Source organism: Odontesthes bonariensis, chromosome 22 (genome assembly GCF_027942865.1).
Source record: "Odontesthes bonariensis isolate fOdoBon6 chromosome 22, fOdoBon6.hap1, whole genome shotgun sequence".
Lineage (NCBI taxonomy): Eukaryota > Metazoa > Chordata > Actinopteri > Atheriniformes > Atherinopsidae > Odontesthes > Odontesthes bonariensis.
In genome coordinates, this window is record NC_134527.1 from 18,998,333 (window position 1) to 19,017,417 (window position 19,085).

Sequence of the window (19,085 nt, forward strand, 5' to 3'; positions counted from 1 at the left end):
ATCCAGTATTCCATTTTAAAGTATTCCAGAAGGATTTACCAACTTAATTTCAAAGTAATTTGACTCTACCCTGACATTGTATATTCATTGATGTACCTGCATTAACCAGTACTGCCCAATAACCAAGCTCGGCTCCAAAGCAAAAATAAGACCCAAAAGACACTGGACCACGTTTCAGCTGCTTCACGTTATATTTAAGCTCCGAATTCAGTTTTGGGGGAAAAAAGAAAGTGAATGCAAGTTTATTTAAACAAAAAAAACATTTTATGTAATTAATGAAACTATTAGACATCTATTTCAAAATGCTACAGAGAGCAAAAAAAATACCTTTACTACCGTTTGTTTGTACCCTTCGTATTCAACGTTTTCTGTCAATTTTACAGGAAGAATCCTAAATCACACGAAAACAACTGCCTCTCTGAAACTAAAGGAAATCTTTTAAAATCATAAACCGGAACATTTGGGATCAATGTTGACAGATGGAAAATTAAAGTATTTAGAGCACGACTAGCTCACAGTTCACAATTTAGATAAAGATTTATTTGTATGCAGAAGCGGCCGATACAAATGATCAGAAATATGATTCTTGTCATCTTTTCAATCATAAATGCATTTTTTTTGTCAAAGCCTATCAGAAAAATTAGTGGCCTCTCCACACACACACACACATACACACACCTTTATGCCTACAGGTCATAAATACAATCAATCTGATATACAAATATTTGGATAATTTCATTTTCAGAAACATTTAAAATGTGTCCGTTATCCTGGCTCCCGCTAGTCTGACCGCCACGTTTCTGTTTCATGTTATTTAAATTCCTACGGAGAGAATTTAGAGCTAAACATGGACCAAAAGACCTTGCCACTTCTTACAGAGTGAAAAGCAGATGGACACAAGAATTTTTAAATAAATATCTGTAAGGAGCGGCATCCTAACACTGCAGACTTTCTCTTTCCGGTATCATCCAACATGCTTTCTCTACTGGAGGCCGGGTGAAAGAAAAGCCAACAACACAGCTACACAAAGCACTATTGACAAAATTCATTCCAACACAAAATGCCCTCCCCAGTGAACCGAAGAGCTGTACATACAATGTCTGAAATATGAAACTCAAAAAAAGGTGCCACTTTCTTTCGATCCTTCACGCATATGATTAGACAATTGGACTTCAGACAAAAAGAGAAGAGTGAAATGGGACATGGGATGATTATTCTGTTAACAGCTTTATATTTGAGGGGAAAGCTGAGCAGCTTTAGTGGAGCAACACATTTACTGTACACCAAATTATGCCTACATAAACATAGTTTGTGTATGAATCCATCCATGGATAAAAATTCATTATTTAACTCCGTTTCCTGTTTGGATACAGGGGGAAAAAGCCCTTCGAGGAAACACCAAAGCCTGTGCAACAGTTAACACCTACTGGGGTTAAGAAAAAGAACTAAGTGGTTAAGCTTTTGGACGAAGACCGACATAATGGGATTATGCTCTTCTTGAGTGAAGGCAGAGGGAAGAATCCTGAAGACGGAGAGCAGTATGTCCATGTGCTTTCATTTACTCTCAACAAGGATTTCTGTCCAAGTCTGTTTACACAATCTCTCTCTGTTAGATCACGTTTACTTCAAAACTGGGTACTGGCGCTGACCACCCAGGCGGCCGGAGCGTAGTCCACCTCTCGATGGTGCACTTGTCTGGGAAAAACAGCACAGAGGACACGTGATTATGAAGTGAACTGAAGGCAAAAAAAAAAAAAAAAAAAAAAAAAAAAAAGAATTGAGCCACTGTAAAATTAACTTTTAAAACTATACCTGTGCAAACTGTGCAGGGTTATAAAAGGGGACGCCTCCAGCGGGTGCAGTTGCCTGGGCAGGATGACTCTGTCCAAGGAAAAGCGGGAATGCTCCATTTATTAGAATGGTATTCTGACATTACAGACAAGAGGATGCACTTACAACACCACACCGTATACCGATTTGACAAAAAAAAAAAAGAAAGAAAAACGAAATGTGGGAAAAGTGGGAGAGCAGCGTGAGATGGATCCAGTGAGGCAGCATTACAAACCACTGTTATGGATATTTTAGTAGCCATGCAAGCTGTACGTCAAGTTAATAATGCTGTGAGCTCCGATGACAACTAGCAACGGAGCTCTCCTGCGACAGTCTCCAGCATGCTGAACTCTGGTCTTTGAACTGACTTTTTATACGAATGTTTCACTGCTGTAAACATGATTTATACCCCGGCGGGCAGCTCTACTGGAGCTGTACTTTGACGCTTTGAACTGAATGCTTGCGTCAACAAACTTGCACTGATAGTACTAAGGAGCTTTTTTTGTTTGTTTGTTTTTTTTTTTTAAAAAGGTAAAAGGTTTGATTTGGTTTCACATCAAATCAGAAAATTCCACCATCTTGGAACCACAACTGTACTTTTGAGTGCTTTTATTCTATTCATTTATTTATTTCTACAAAGTTATGGAGCTTGACAAGTTCTTTTTTTTTTTTCCCCTCCTAAAACAGATACAGAGTTCAATTATCAATGCTGGAGACAACAGGAAAGTGAGCAGGCAGACACTGTGGGTTTAATGGCCGGCAAAGCTGTGGGTGTAAAAGGTGAAGCGTGCTGGTAATGATGCAGTGAGCCAGGCGAGGTGAGAGTGGACTCTTTGAGGCCCAACTACAGGTACCTGGTTTAAATGCTGACTCACTTCGCGAGATAAAGAACTCATTGAGCTAGAACGTGAGAGCTAAAGAAAAAAAGAAAAAAAAAAAAAAACAGTAGACAAAAACACAAACCCATTTTAATAACCTCCCATGCACTGGATTAAATCCGTTTCCACTGACCAACAGTTCAGAATGAAAATGAATTTGAAAATTATGGTTCTTGAAAAAGAGAGACATGAAGAAACATCTTAGAGCAGCACACGGAGCAAAAACTGGAATTATTCAGGCATTTAGCATGATAATGAGGACATATTTTAGGTTGACATGCAAGCATTTTCAAGTTCTTTCCCTCTTACATTACATTTTCAAATAAGCAATCTGCACAGGCTGTTAGCTGTCGAGCATCAGGTTTCATTGTTTCACGACTGGAGCGACAGCAGGTTGGGTCTTACCTCCCCGGACTGTGAGCCATCAGTAACAGGATGACCTTCTGGAGCTGGCGGTAACACCGTCGGGTTGAACATCTGAACAGATTAAAGTGCAACAGAAGAGATTCTGGATGAGTGGAGATTTGGCTTTATGAAATTAGGTCAAAATGCATCTTTGTATCTACATTAAAAAAAAATAAAAAATGTTTGAATACTAAAACAAATTAAGATTCTGAAGTAATATGAGACACCTGTGGTGCAGCGCTGGTGTTTGGCGAATTCTGTTCTTGATTTCCTCCTTCACTGCCCTCCAGAGGTTGTTGATCGTCAGGAGCTTTTCCAGGAGAAGACAAAAATATTTAATCACTTTTACCGTGTATTGCTCCATCTTCCAGAGTCAAACAGAAATCACTTCTACGCTCTACAAGGCCCTGGCACACCAAAGCAACATCAAGAACCAGCAGTGATGAAGACATCCCTGCAGTTTCCTCATGTCGCCGGCAGCTGTGCAAAAAAAAAAAAAAAAAAAAAAAAGTTGCACTTGAACACATCGCAAAGACACCAACTAGGAGCAATGAGGATGCAACTCTCCACCATAGGAGGGAGTCCATGGAAATAAAAACCTAAAAAAAAAGCAATGTTTTCCTAAAGTCAGTTTATCATGTGTTCAGTTTTTAGCATTCATCATATTTATAGCCCAGTTAGGTGTGCTGGAATGTGTCTCGTGGGCTCAAAAACCTGCACTTAAACTAATGTGCTTTAACTAGAACATTGACAGATTGTTTGGTACATTTATGCTTTTTATAGCTAATCGCACTAAAAAAAGAAAAGAAAAGTGAACAGTGTTTTCTCTACACATTCAACTAAGTGAAGAATCAATGTTAAACTGTATCTTTAGAAACTTTGCACCGTACTATATGACAACCTATTTTTACATCATCATTTAACTCATCGTAATTAATGACACACACCCGAACTAGGCACAAATAGGTTAGTAGGCATGGGCATTGGTGCCAAAGGAGCAAAGATGTCTGCTGGAGCAGGGGCCATTCCAGTCGGTTGAGCTGTTCTACTCGGGTTCAGAACATCCACGTATCTGCTCTTTGTACCTGAGAAGAAAGGAACACATCTAAGTGGCAAAAATACATATCCAAGAGCAGGTAGCTCTACTTTACTCATTACTATGCAGAGTCAAATATAGTGTTTGTAGAGTGAATAACCCTCATCTCACCTGCCTTCCTGGAGAACATGTTGACAGGAGGACCACTACCTGGTGGAGCAGAAGGCCCTCCAGGAACAGGCATCTGAGGCATCTTGGGGAAGCCAGAAGGAGGCGGAGCAAGGGGCTTACTCTAATAGATGAGATGAGGGAAAACTTGTTGATCCATAAAGTTTTGAATTAGTCTTGTACACAAATTTAAGATCAATTATTACCTCCTCCTCTGGCTCATTCAAGTCAACCCATCTCTGCTTCTTTTCATCCCACACAATCTGACAAGAAAGACCAAAAAGCTTCATCAATACAGTCATATATGCTAAAGTGAAAAACTTGTTAAACTGTATGCAAAGGAGATTTGAAACATGTAAATATAACAGCTACAACTCACCGATGGGTTTTTGTCATCTGGCAAGTGAGCCTCATTCTTCCCCTTCCCAAAGATCCACTCCCGCCAGCCACGACTCTGTACAAAGAAGAAACGCTGCATTAAACACTGCTGAACACTGTCTGCACACTGGCTGGGGATCTAAAACCCATAATGTTTGAAACGTTAACCTTTTTTGGAGAATCTCTCTTGGCTTTCTTTGCCTCTTCTTTGCGAGGCTGTTCGGGAATAGAGGGCGGAGGAGGAGAGGACTGCTTCACAGCGGAGTTGCTCCGCTCTCGTCCACCAGAATGAGTTGAAGACTCGGAGGCTCTGCGAGAGCTGCGTCCTGATGGCTGCACAACAGAAAATATGGATAAGAACAAAATGCAGTATATATATATATATATATATATATATATATATATATATATACACACACACACACACACACACACACACACACCTTCATTTTGACCTTCCCACAAGACAAGTAAAAAAACAAATAAATAAATCTCCCATCTCATTTCTCTACAGTTGTCAGAATATATATCTAAGAGTGGGAAATAGATTCTCCTTTTCTCCACGGAGGATAATGCAGTAGCTCAAAAAACAATTGACTTTATCAGTGAGACTAGACTCCTTTGGTTTGAAGAAGACACACAAAGAGGCAAGCTTATCAAGCTTATCCACAACCTCTTATTGAAGCAAATATCTTGGTGCTACATTGGCTGTGACCAGCACAAGCATGAAATTTGCAGTCGAGTCACATTATTACATTTCACTGTTAAATTGTGGCAAACAAACACGAAATCCATCAAATGACGGAAGCGAAACATTTGGATCACGTCATTACAATTAGTGCGATATTCTGTCAGGAATCACTTTGGCTCGAATCCACTACCCGGAAACCAAGCCACATTACAACTCCTTAGTAATAGCAGCAACCTCCCCAAGCAGGACGATGTGCGCCCTGCCACATCACAAAAACACTCAAAGTGCTGAGTACAAAACGGGGCAAAACATGTCTCAGATCCAGATTTTTTTATCCCGCACACAAGGAATGAGCCATAAAAAGCCTGATTCACAGTGACCCCACTCGCACCACCCAGATGATTCACTGTCAAAATCCTACTACCAAACAACACAGGACAGCATATGAAGCACTGCGCACATTGTCTGACGGGTCACAGCTGTTTTGGTGGTCCCAAAAATATCAATTCTATAGTTTTAATGTTTTGTTTGTGTGCAGCATGTTAGCGGTTTAATCAGGACACACAAACCTACCATGTGCATTGAAGATTGCGAAGTAGTCCGTGTTCTGCCAGAACCCTGCAGGACCACAAAAACAGACATTTAATAAAACTGAGGAATGTAAAGCTGTGCAAGTAAGCTGTTAGATATTCAGGCTGGCAGACACTGACCATGTTAGCCATGTGGTCATACAAGTCCATCTGAGGTGTGAAGGTGCTCCTGGGTGGGGAGGATGATATCGGTTGAGCGGTGTACATCTCTGGAGGGCCCTGAAACGGCTGCTCCACAGGTGGCATGTGCCCTGGAGAAGGTGGCATGTGCTGTGGCATGTGCTGTTGCATGTGCTGTGGCATCTGAAAGGGTGGGTGGTTCATCTGCACAGGTGAATGTGGCACCTGTGAAGGAAACATGTGTGGTGACATGTGGCCCACTTGTGGAGGAGGGCAAGGCTGCTGGTGTGCTCCTGGATACACCTCTGGCTGGTCAAGTTGAGGCTGGAAGGGGGGAGCGGCAAAGCCCGGATCCTGTTGAGGGAAACCTGGGATAGGGACGTGGCCTGGTGGTCCGCTAGGGGGCACAGGGTAGAACTGGGGCACATCATTGGAGGGTAAGAGGTGAGGAGGAGCCATCCCATCTTGGAGGATGGAGGTGGGAGCTAGAAAAAAATTAATTAAATACAAAATATTAGATTTTATGTTTACTAAATCCTTTTCACAGTACAGAGATGCACACGGACAAAAGCTTGAACACATCAACACGCACCTGGAGGCATCAACTGTACTGCTTGTGATGGAGGCCCAGGTAGTAACGAGCTCATGAGGGGGTTGTCAGGGGCTGAGCCGTCCACCCCCAGCGGCAGGCAGTAAGGTTCTGGTGGAGTCGGCTGGTCAAAGTCAGAACTTTCGCTGATGCAGTCGAACTGTGCGGGAGTTGTTCTGTCCACGCTGTAAGTAATCACACCTGTCTGAAATTTAAAAAAAAAAAGCACAAGAAAACAAAATGATCAAACATTTAAATGCATACAAATGACAACGTATGTTTAAAATGAACACTTTAATTCAAGCATTATTATTATCAGTTAAGTTTAATTATGATTAAGTAGAAATACAGAACAAATATCACTTTGGAAATACTTATTTTCTAAATACAGCTAAAATCTGAATTACCATTAGAGCGAACCTTTTGCAACCAAAACTACTTGTTCTCTTTACTCTCTTTCTCACCCTGATCTGTCCATCCAGCTGTCTGAGGTGAATCAGCCATTCAGGCTCAATGAACAACTCCTGCTCTGGCCTCTCCTTTAGTTGTGGATCGAAAAAGCGCAGCTTTTCCGACATCTGTCAATAAACAGAATAAAAATGATGTGTCAGCAATCAAAACTTGGCATAAATCTTTACTTTACTCTTTAAACGAGAAAATAAGGGAAAGTGGCAAAGAGGGTCAAATGAGGGTCATACAAACCTGTATGATCTGACTGATGAACACAGGAGAGTAGTAAGAAGGCTGTGTGAGGACAGTCTTTGAGATAACTTCACAGTAGTGAAAGGCCTGGGCACACAGGCCAGCTTCAGCCAAGCGGCATGCATAGATCAACTTGAACACCTGATGGGAGATAAAGTAGTGCAGAGAACTTGTTCCTTAGAAATACCCCAATGGTCAACAACAATGTAATAATATAGCCCAGGAAGTATGGAAAAGTAAATAAGACTGTTCAAATGAAAACCTACCTGGAAATTGGGTAGCGAACAGTACTGGGAGCCCAGAGACTGAGCATACTCATAGGCCTCAGTCCTTTGGATGGCTTCATTGGTGGCAAACTGATAAAAGGGCAAACTGAAGAGAAGAGGAAGACAAAGTTGCATGTGACTTGTTTTCAATAGACTTTACGTTGATCTCAAACAGCCCCTTAATGCTGTGCGTCTCCATCTGTGTGGCTAACCTGTGGTTGGAGCCAATCAAAACCATCTTGGTGCTCTTCTTTGTGAAAACTCCCAGACCAACTTGGGCCATCAGGTAGCAGAAGTGTGCAGCGTCCATCAGCCCCTTAGAAGCTGTCCAATTGGAAAACCAGAGTAGAGATTAAACAGCTGCATTATTTGTGGTCAAGAATATGAATGCTGTTCAGTTAAACACTGTTAAAGAGGGGATTTTTGACACAATCCTACCAAGAGTGTCTCCCATGGTGGCGATTGTGCGAGTATCCAGGTCCAGGGTGTGCGTGAGGTTTGACAGCACCATGGCCAGGTGAGGGCGCCAGTCACCCCACTTCTCCTCACCACAGCACTGCATGTATACAACATATAACTCAACTGAGGTGGCAATAAAAACCTGTTGTACTGTACACCCAAAATATAATTCCTGCAAAAAGAATGAGCACAAAAAGGATTGAAAGCCAAAGCAAAACTTACAGTGGCTGATGCAGGCATCCTTCCAGACATCAACTGGTATATTGTCTGAAGAGGATCATTCATTGGCAAACTGTTGGCAAACCTAAATAATGACAAAAAAAAAAGGTATAAAAACCTGTGTCATAGATCATAGATTACAAGTCATAATCTATGGCAAAGGTACTTCACCTTGTCATGACACGTGCATGTGTCCTGTTGTCCATCTTACTGGCCAACAGCAGGGCGTGACCCCAGAGACCTCCCTTCATGGCGGCTTCTAGTCCATCCTATTCCACAGTCAAAGTCACAAATATTTCAGATCTCAAAAGTTCAAATTTAATGACAGTAATACAGGCGGCATAAGTATTTCTTACTTTTTTGCGGCCAAACAGTAGCAGCTCCCTGAACCGTTCCGTTTCCTTGCCAACATTTTCTGGGACAATCATAAAAGTGTCTGATAGAAGGGATAGAGGTCCGGCTCCAGGTTCCTCCTCAGCTCGTGCCAGCGGCTCATTGTTAAAATCAATTAGGTTGGCTTCATTGGGACTCTTGCCCGGTAGCCAGACAGATCGATGCTCCTTCAGCAAGAGGTCGGCAATGTCTGTGCCGACGACAGTCTGAAGAGGGAGATAACCACAATAAAGATGTCGTTTCAAGCAAATACCGGAAGTCTTATTTTTTATTCCCAGTTATGTCTGCAAAGACTTACCCCATTCTGTCTGCACAACAGTACAATGAATTCCCAGAGCAGACGGGCAGAGTCTCTATCCAACAGGTTGTTATCACGGGAGCATTCCAGCGCTTTGTTCTGGGAGAACTTTATCACATCCACCTTATGGGTCTCTTCCCTGGTGGCACAGTGCAAGATGTTAGTCAGGATAGTGGGGACTAGTAGAGCCAATGTGATATACATACTAACAAAAAGAAAATCGAACCCAATGAAAAAAACCTTATGGCACTTATTTAAGAACCCCAAGCAATAACTAATTCACTCCAAAACAACACATCTGCAATATATTTTTGTGTTCAGTTGTGAACTAGATTGAAGGGCTGCATTATACTAACATGTGCTTTAATTTCATTGTTGTTTTTTTTTGACAAGTATTGTTGACTGAAAACTATTTCTGACGAACAAAGTAGAATACACTTACTTAACAAGAGGTCCAGGGAAAGCTCGTAGTTCTGCTTGATCTGAGGTATCCTGCAACATGGTCTAAAAATGGTTGAATTAATAAGTTATATGTTCTTTACATTATGTTTTTTTTTTTTTTACTCTCAACAGTCTATAAAAGTTGTAAGGGTGCTGTCTAAAAGGCAGACAACAGCACAAGTTCAATCTTGTATTAACAAGTTAAGGGAACCCCACTCCATCTGCACAATAAAACACCAACATTAACACCCTCATGCATGCTGAAATCCTGAAAATCTTTATATGTCCCCCAGCTCTAAATTCTCTAAAATCTTTCCACAGAGCGATTAACAACAGCTCCCTAGAATAAGGAACTAAACTATCTATTAAAACATACTTCCATGTTGTAGATCTCAACCAGAGCGGGCTGTCCAGCTGAGGGGAGATTAGGCAGAACCTGAACCAGATGACCACCAGGTCCAAAGCGGGCACAGCGGTGGGGTATGGTGAACTTCTCTGGGGTTGCAGGACGGGGTGGAGCTGGATGGGAGTTAAGAAGCAGACTCTGATGAGGAGACTGCTGACATTTAGATACTGATAGTTGAAAACTATACTGAAACTAATTTTTGCGTGCTTACGTTGCTCAGGGGCAATCCATGTGCTGTTTGCAGAGTACTCTGAGGGATAGAGGTACTGACTGTAGTTCTGGGAGGCATCAGTCTGATTTGGGTATTGCCCATACGAGTAGTCCACAGGCAGAGTGGATTCTGTGGCGTCATATACCGCAGACACCAAATCAGGTTGGCTCCTGTACACCTGGCTCTGCAGTGTGGGACAAAATATAAATTAATTTAAAAAAAAAAACAATTTAAACCATGAAATCCAAAATTTGAAGCAAGACATGTTTACTACTTTTTGGAAGTTCATAACATCAAATGCTGTCAGAATGCCCCATGTGGCTCTGAGATTGTAAAATCTGATTCAATCCGATTATACTGAGCAACTTCTGCTGGTCAGTAACTGCTTCAACAACAACTGCAAATTGTACAATTTAGAGAAAGACTCTCATTACTAAACAGGGCACAAAAATTTAGGAAGTAAATAGAATGCGAAGTTCAGTTAAAACAGATTCAGCAGTTCTGACCAATTGTCATATTACAGCCTTGCAGATTCAATCGAGATATCAGCCTCAACTACCCTCATACATCGATGTATTGCTACAAAGAACCAGCCACAAATGCTCCTTCTCTACATCCCTGTAGAGATTGAGGCAAATAACAATACCAAGTAAAGACACCTTTAAAATGCATGCATGACATATAAGCTACCTGTTGGGATCGCGAGCTGAAGCTGCTCCGTCTGCTGTGGTGACTGTGGGAGCTATGCGCACTGTGCGCCGACTGCTCACTGTGTACGCTGCGCCGGTCGAAGTCATCACCATAAGCGTCTCTGCCGCGGCGATTTTCATCGTCAAAACTGGTATCATAACCAGGATAATACCGCCACTGGTCCTCATAGCCATCTTTTCTGTGAATACAGTATTTGCAAATAAAATAATGCTAAACAGTAAGCGATCAACTGGACATGACAGCACGCATAGATGCAATTTTTGTCTACACTACCTTTCATTACCTTTTGTCAATCATACACCAACAGTCTCATTGTCAAACCACTCAAGACGAGGAAAGAGTTTTAATTGCATACCTGGAAGGATACATTTGCTGATTATAGTAGTTGCTTCTATATGCTTCATCATAATAGGACCAGTAGGAATGATCATAGTATCCTCTGAGTCGTGGGTCATATTGTCCATAGTTGTATCCTTTCCAAAGAAAATATTGAGAGAAAAAAAAATATGATTATCATCCAATATGACAATAATAAGTTTAGGATTGATTTCTTCAGCAATTTATCTTGAAATATTATAAAACAAAAATATTTGCTGCCTTTAAGTCAGTAGCTCATACCTCCATAATCATAGTGTTTGGGATAATCTGCATAATATTCATTATAGGCACTTTGGTTTGCTCGTTGGTAATCATCAGGCTGGCCTTGCCTTTAGACAAAAGCAGAAAAAACGTGGGATTTACAGATCAACCATCTGAATATATTTAAATGGATACTCTTCATAAAGATCAATAAAAAAAAATTTTATGTGTAGTGCATCACATATAAATTGTGAGATAAGAGTGGAACTTCAATTAACCTTGATGACGGTCTGTCAGAGTACTGACTGGCTCTTGAGCTGGGTCGATCAGGTTGTGGCTCTCTGTACTGGTAGTTTGGATCACGGTAACCTGGGGCCTGCCCATCATATCTGCCATACCAAGGATCAGCTCTGCCTCGGTATGGACCATCCTATGGAAAAAAAAAAAACATTCATATGGGGCAGTTGTAGCATAGAAATTATGACAAAAGTCGCCCATGTCTGGTCGTCTTATCAGCATTATGCATAACAAAATCCCACAAACGATGGCAAATGGACATTTGTAAACGAGCAACAGAAAAAAGGACTAACACTTACTTGATAATATGGCTGTGCTCTTGGATCCCCAGGTGGAGGTGGGTACTGGCCAGGAGGAAAGGGAGCTCTGCTATCTGGACCTTCTCCATAGTTACCATAATAGCCACTGTAGGCCTGACCTGGCACAGCAGGAGGAGGCCCATAGCCTTGATGGCTGCCTGCAGAGGAAGGTGGTCGAGGTGGCTCTGCTGCAGCTGGCTGGAATGCCCCTGGAGGTACTGGCCCTCTTGGCCCTGGAGGGTATGCAGTGGCAGGTGTAGGAGCACTCCCTGCAGCAGGCCCTTGAACTGGAGCTGAATACTGACCACGGAAAGGTTGTGCTCCACTCACAGGAGCAGAAGGGGCATCTCTTTGTCCCTGCAGTGCAACCTGAGAATCTGATGTCTTAGAAGATTCACTTGGGGCCTGCTGGGGGGTTACAGCTGCTAGGGAGGGCGTAGATTGTAACTGTGGGGTAGATGAGGAGGCTGGGGTCTGGGCAGAGGCATTCCCCTCCACTCTTACCCCCTGCTGAGAATCTTTGGTGACCTGTAGGTAAAATCCATTACTAGACTGCGGAGACTCATGTAGAGAGGAAGGTTGACCGGATGCTTGGTTCTGCGAGTGCGATTGGTGCATAGAAAAATCAAGCAGTTCGTAATTTGATGGCTGATTGTGATTAGAGACATAAGCAGTTACAAGAGAAGAAGCCTGTGAATTAACCGGGATAGCTGAGTGGCTATCTTCCCCAGATGATTGGCCCCTTGAAAAAGGAGGGTGGACTAACTGAGACTGCGGCGGAGTCGTTATTTCTGATTTTGCAGCTTCAGTGTTGTCTCGGGTCAAGTTGAGTGGACCTTGGCTAGAAGTTGAGGAAGAGAAAGCCATGGTACCAGAAAAGAGTGAATTCTGATTAGAAGGTACTGAAGGTGGTTGGAAGGTACTGCCAACCTGCCCTTGTACAAGTGATCTCTCAGGTGGGGTAGTTTCCCTTTGACTACCCTGACTGGATGATTGAGTAGGATTACTGGGAGGAATCACACTGTAATTGGATACTGGCGGGGCAATTAAAACAGGCTGATGGACCAAGCCAGACACAAGGAGAGATGCATAGCCCAGGTTGCCTTGAGAGTCAGTTGGCTCTGCATCACTCACCTTTGGTGGGTTCTCTAGGTTCTCCAAGTGTTGTTGAGATGCTGGCTGGATTCGCTGGGAGAGCTGCGAGTCTAGTGGACCATCCTCTGGCGGTTGGATGACATCAGCACTGGGCTCTCGTAAAGGTGCTAAAACTGTTGGGGCTGCAGGGGCGAGCAGGATGTTTGCACCCAAGCTTGTAGGATCATTTTGAGCCCACAGAGTTGTTGCAGGACTCTCACAGGGTCGATTGGCTCCAAAAGCTCGGGATGAAGGCCGAGAAAGAGAAGGACCCACTGGGTGTGTCAGATGAGGTACTCCACCACCAGTCCCAGCAGGCTGGGGGTGTCCTGGAGCATAAATATTTTCCATATTATCTGGTGGCTGCTCCAAGTTGCCGGAGGTATAGTCAGTGCCCCCTTCTGCCACCATTTTAGCCCTATCAACCTCAGCAGGACGTACCCCAACAGCATGTGAACGCACTGGTTCAAAAGAGCTATTAGCACTGGTTTGAAAAATACCAGTCGGTTTTGGAGGGCTGGGTGTGGGAAGCCACATCTGTTCTAAGGAGCTCTGTTGCTTGGCCGCATCTCCAGCTGGAGATGTATCAATTTGCTCAAAGTAGCCACCGCCAGCAGCAGACGGACTAGCATCATCAGTGAGACGTGGGCTTTCCTGTTGAATAAAGGTACCTACGACTCCCTGGTGCCGACGAGTTCCAGTTCCACTTCCATGGCTCATATTACTATAGTTGGATGATACACTGGCAGACCTCATTGGTCTTGGAACCGAATCTGGAGTTTCCAGGTTGGGACCAGTTTCAAACTGGTCTGCTCCATGGGGTGCAGAGGCAGTAGGACTGCTATGAGTTTCACTGGGCAAAACTTCCTGGTTTGGGACACACTCTAAATTCTCTACATGGTCAAACTGCGTATCAGGAGGCTTCTGGGTATTTCCCTGTGAAAGATGACTGCCCTCATTCAAATAAGGTAAGTTTGAATTATCTTGAGGAGAAAGTCCTTGGTAATCCAAAGAAACATCAACATGGCCACTGTTGCCTTGTGGGCTGCTGTGATGCTGAAAAGATTCCGCTATACCATTCATTGCTTTGCTTCTCTCACTAGCCAGTGTTTCCTCATTTTCAACATCACTGTCTTTGAAGAACATTGAAAGTGTCCCAGACTCCTGAGAGTATGGATCTGAGGCAGGGGCAGAACTAGGCCCAGGTTCTGAGCTGGGCGCCTGCTGAGGTCCAGCAGGGTCAGCAAGGGGCTGAGGGTGGCTCAGGCCAGTGCCCATTTGGTGGTAGCCTGAATCATGCGGAGGGTGATTGAACCATGAGTCTTGGGGGGCAGACATTTGACTGAAGTAATTCTGAGTATGGAAATGCGAATTATGCTGCTGGGGTGCATTTGGATCTGGCCACTGGGAACTAGGTGGTTTTTGATTTTGAGAGGGGGGAGGAGCTTGATTCTGTGGATGTCCAGGCTGGGTTGGAGGGATGGGGGCATTGTGATGTGGTGATTGGCTGTGGGAGGGGTACATCTGAGAGTGTGGAGCTATATTCAAAGGCTGGGGTTGAGGATCACTAGTGGGCTGGAAATAGTTCTGAACTGATGGAGGGCGACTTGAGTGATCAGGGGCCCACTGGGAAGAGGAGGAGGAGGAGGGAGGCAGTGGCTGGAAGGGCATAAGATGAGGAGGAGGCTGTCCTTGAAATTCCGGGATGAAAGGTGTCTGAGTAGGTGTTGGGGCAAAAGCCATAGGTGGTGATTCTGTAGATGTTGATGGTGTCTGTTCTTTTGAATTAAAATACCCCTGTTCACTATGTGAAGATGCATATCCTGTGGGACTTGGTGCTAAGAAAACACCAGCGGACGCTGCACTATGGGGGTTGAACAGGGTCACGCCTGGCAGAGAGGATGGTGGGGGACCTGGTGGTGCCGCTGGGAAATCCTCCTGTGTCTGCGGTTGAGGAGGAATCCCTGAGCCAGGTTGAGTGTACATGGTGTTAGCTGGGGTTTGAAATTGCAGAGGGTTGCTGCTGGGTATTGTTGGGAGACCACCTGCAGCCATAGGAGGAGGAGTTCTAGCATAAGCAAAAGGGTCTGTCATGGGTTGGGTAGCAGGAGGCATTGTGGGTGGAGATGCTGCTGCTGCTGCTGCTGCTGCTACTGCTGCATGCTTTTGAGGCCTGGTCCTTCGGAACATATTGGGCCCAGAGGGAGGAGGGCCAGAGGCTCCTGGAGGTCCAGTCCGAGGAGGGGGCTGCATATCTGCAGAGCCGACAGGTCCGCGGACCAGGTCACTCTAATAGGTATCACTGAAGAGACTGAAGTCAGGCGTAGCTGGGTGAAGAAAAGTAGAGAAGGAGCGGTTAACAAAATCCTGCATGTCTCATAATGGACCTCACCACACCTTTATTTGTGTAAATAGTACAACGTGGCAATTTCTACATCAGCTATTACATACTGTGAAAGTAACACACAGTACCAGCCAAAAGTATGGACGTACCTGCTCATTCAAAATGAATGATAAGGTGCATCCAAACCGTTTACTGCTGCTGTACTTAAAGTACCACACTGAACAACCGTTGTGACAGATTCCAATGAATGCCAAACTTTACCATAAGCTGTCCATGTCAAATGGTTTAAATGTCTGATCCTCAATTCTGTAAGTAGGTAACATGCTTACGAGATGAAATGTGTCACAAAATCCAACAAAATATCTCTTTTGTGAAAATAGATTTGTTTTCTATGAAAAAACAACAATTAAATCACTTTGTTATAGTTCGATTCACAAAGAAATTCTTGAGTTGCTCAAATGCTTTTTATAATCTGTAATCATATGTTTTAGTCCTTTTATCTCGCCCCAAAGCCCATAGGAAATTATAAAAAGGGGAATTTAAATATGCTGCTCCCTCCTCTTGGAATTAGTTGTATAACCACTCTCTTTTGGAGCTGGTCTCACTGCATGAATCCAAGAAAATTTTAAGACTCAAGGTAGCCATAGCTCACTGCAAATGTTATGAAAATTACTGCCCTTGTTTGACCAATGATGACTGTGATTAAATATTATTTTATTTTAGGGTTTCTGTAGTTCTGATTTCATTTGGATTTTTATGTCATTCATTATTTTAATGTATTGTATGTATTGTAATGTGGGTGCGCGTCTAGCTATTGCTGATCCAGCTGCTGCCTGTAGTGGACAAAACACTACGTTAATAGATATTTTAAATCTCATAAGTTCTGTCTTCTTGTTTAGATGAATTTCAAAAACTTGAAAGAAAGAAATAAGCACATTCCAAGATTGCAGACATTCCCAAAGACATTATTTGATATCAAAGTTACTCTATGTTGGGTTATGGCCATTTCCCAGCTTGGTAAAATCTTCTATGCATATCTATAACTTTATAAGTTACTCGGCTAACAACCAGACAAATACAACAACAATACAAAACAACCTTGGAAGAGGAAAATAGCACCTGCTTTTTGGTCAGTTTTTATTTAAAGGTCATAATGAATCTGTCTGCACTAAATCACTGACAAGACGAGCGTAGTGTCCTTACAAATAAAATACCAATAGAGTAAGAATATCTCAAATGGAAGATAGATGCTTGTTTAACTTCCAAAAAGGCGAATAAAATTCTATCACCCTTCAGATAAAATCACTGTGCATCTTCTGTTGAAATCTCAGGCATACTACGACAATCTGAAATACTAAACAGGGAGATCAATAATGGCCAAATGCAACATTGGAGGCAAGTTAGCCAGGTGAGTTATACGTGAACCCGGATCTTTCTAGCGACCGGGTTATGAATTCATCAAGAGCTGTTGCAACCTTGCAAGCTAACGTTAGCACTGACCACATCTCAACTTGCAAAAACTAAAAAAAAGTTAGATGTAAACAATTAATTGATCACCAATATCTGAACTCTGTTATATAAACGAGGTGAACTCTCTTTGGACTGGCACGACAATAAGTTACTGTTAAACTTTAGACTACATAAGAGGAAGGGTCCAGAGCGCTTGACTTAATAGCTAACGGGAACGCTACACTGCACTACATGTCCTGAACGCCATAGCCAGCAAAACACTGACATCTTTAAGTCGTCCGATTTTCTCAAATCCTTGTAGGAAAACTAAAGCATTATGCCTTTCGAAACAACTCCACAATGGCAGGCACACACATCGCTAAGTTACAGGTCGTTTGCCACTCGTCGAGCGTAATTTAACAGGTTCACTGCCTGGTCAGCTAGCCTAGCATCACTGCTTAGTTAGCATTGCTAGCTGACTAGCCTGCGCTAACTACAGGGTAACAGTTAAATACCTTTTCTTGACACCAGATTTAAATGTTCAGAGTGCAGCGTTATTAAGTTTTTTAGATATTTACTCTTACCCGATGTCGAAAATGTGTACATATAAAAATAAATTCTTACATATATGCAGGACAGTGAGTCTGACACACCACCACCATCTTCAATGAACACATCCTACTAGGCTACGTGTACAAGCGGCGTCACGGGCCAAACAACCATTGCGTCGCCACGGGGTGGGGCCTGTTAAAAGTCATCCATGTAGTTATCTAAATCAATATAAGTGTGTTGAAGAACTTTCTGTCGAATTGACTCGGGTTTATGTAACTCCAGAACAATGCTATTATTGTTTACCCGTTGCCCAGGCAAAGAAAAACTGAAACTGAAGCCTGAATTTTAATAAACAATTTAGGTGGAATAAAGGGAGGTTGCAAATAATGGCAACAGGTGTTTACACTCAGGTAAGGCCCCAAGATACACGCACGGTAGTATAAGTTATACACTGTTTAATGTATATTGAATAAACAGTTACAAACCTAGAGTTGAGGGCTTTCTATTTGTTTGAGGCACATGCTAAAAAAAAACGTCAGTGAGGAAGCGCACGAACTGGTTGTGTTACTAAGATCATACAATTTTATGTTGCAACAGCTCCCCAAATAAATACAGCACAAGTACAATACAAAAGAACAGCAAATACAGTAAGAAAGTAAAATACAATACATTAATCTTATGCGTGCATCAATTAACATTTTTTGAAGAATAAATACTTTCAAATAACCGGTCCAAATAAGACTACCAGGTAAATTAATTGATGTGCACGTTATATTCATATGTTCTAAATAAAAAAATTCCCCAAGCATACATGCAAATATGTAAACAACTCTGATAGCAGAATACAGCAGAAAAATATGCATATGATCAATAACAGACTACAGAGGTCTAGTCGTTACAATGCATGTAACCCCCACCCTCCCCACAAAATAGAGTGCATGTGCATCATTTTACTAATACTTTGTACATATATTATTATCATTTTATTTTTTATTATTTTGTTTTATTATTATCATATTTTTTGTTTTATTGCACCAAACAGACCAGGCCAAATTCCTTGTGATGTGAAAATTACTTGGCAATAAAATCTTATGTGATTCTGATTCTGATGTGCATTGCAGCGTTAACAATACATTTGCCCACTGGGAGGCGCTGTGGTCTCGAGTATTGGTTTAATGGTGGTAAGGCAGGCTGTTGACAGCTACTGAAAACAAACCACATGTTCTTTTGTATTGTCACACTTTAAACTATATTAAGAACAACAAAAAAGTAACAAATTAGATGGTACTGATACAATAAAAAAATTATCCAAATTCTCTCACTAATTCTATGACTCCCTTGCTGGTAGATAAAGAACTGAGATAAAGATTGTGATATGGAGTGTGCTAAACCTTAATTCTGTCTATGTACAATATGAAACGAGTAATTTAAAAAAAAATGTTTAGATATCCACAGATAAATAGATACTCAGTATTTATAAATATGCCTTTGCTTTAGAAATGAATCAGAAACTTCATTTTGAGTTCAACCAACAGTCAATCACAACTCGGTGCACTTATGACATACAGTAATGTAGTAATGTGTCATGTACAAATCCCCTGCTTCAAAGTGGGGGAAAAGTACATTTGGTAAAAAAAAAA

At 42.3% G+C, this 19,085-nt stretch overlaps 1 protein-coding gene across 3 annotated transcripts; it reads right to left on the minus strand.

Moving 5' to 3' along the window:
• Positions 1-518: 518 nt before the first annotated feature.
• sec16a (SEC16 homolog A, endoplasmic reticulum export factor) lies at positions 519-17,576 on the minus strand. 3 transcript variants are annotated; one of them, XM_075456516.1, is made up of 31 exons: positions 17,518-17,576; positions 11,967-15,427; positions 11,649-11,800; positions 11,410-11,498; positions 11,147-11,264; positions 10,771-10,969; positions 10,081-10,264; positions 9,840-9,982; positions 9,465-9,526; positions 9,023-9,161; positions 8,688-8,930; positions 8,503-8,600; positions 8,335-8,416; positions 8,092-8,209; positions 7,866-7,977; positions 7,654-7,759; positions 7,388-7,528; positions 7,150-7,263; positions 6,689-6,890; positions 6,097-6,581; positions 5,960-6,004; positions 4,864-5,028; positions 4,697-4,771; positions 4,524-4,580; positions 4,321-4,441; positions 4,061-4,198; positions 3,341-3,423; positions 3,114-3,185; positions 2,706-2,744; positions 1,813-1,881; positions 519-1,695 (listed from the first exon to the last, which is right to left on the minus strand). In XM_075456516.1, exons 2-31 carry the CDS (start codon positions 15,351-15,353, stop codon positions 1,621-1,623), a joined length of 7,113 nt encoding a protein of 2,370 aa, XP_075312631.1. In that variant the 5' UTR covers positions 15,354-15,427; positions 17,518-17,576; the 3' UTR covers positions 519-1,620. The 3 variants fall into 3 exon arrangements, with proteins under 3 accessions (XP_075312631.1, XP_075312630.1, XP_075312632.1); XM_075456515.1 differs by having other exon boundaries at positions 2,685-2,744; XM_075456517.1 differs by lacking the exon at positions 2,706-2,744.
• Positions 17,577-19,085: the final 1,509 nt, after the last annotated feature.

Bases quoted from the DNA above. Each gene is read 5' to 3' on its own strand.
- sec16a (XM_075456515.1), bottom strand. From the start codon at position 15,353: ATGCAGCCCCCTCCTCGGACTGGACCTCCAGGAGCCTCTGGCCCTCCT. The intron at 11,801-11,966 runs GTAAGTGTTAGT...TTTTTTCCATAG, and splicing joins GAGCACAGCCATATTATCAA to GATGGTCCATACCGAGGCAG. The intron at 10,970-11,146 runs GTATGCAATTAA...CTGTATTCACAG, and splicing joins CAGCAAATGTATCCTTCCAG to AAAAGATGGCTATGAGGACC.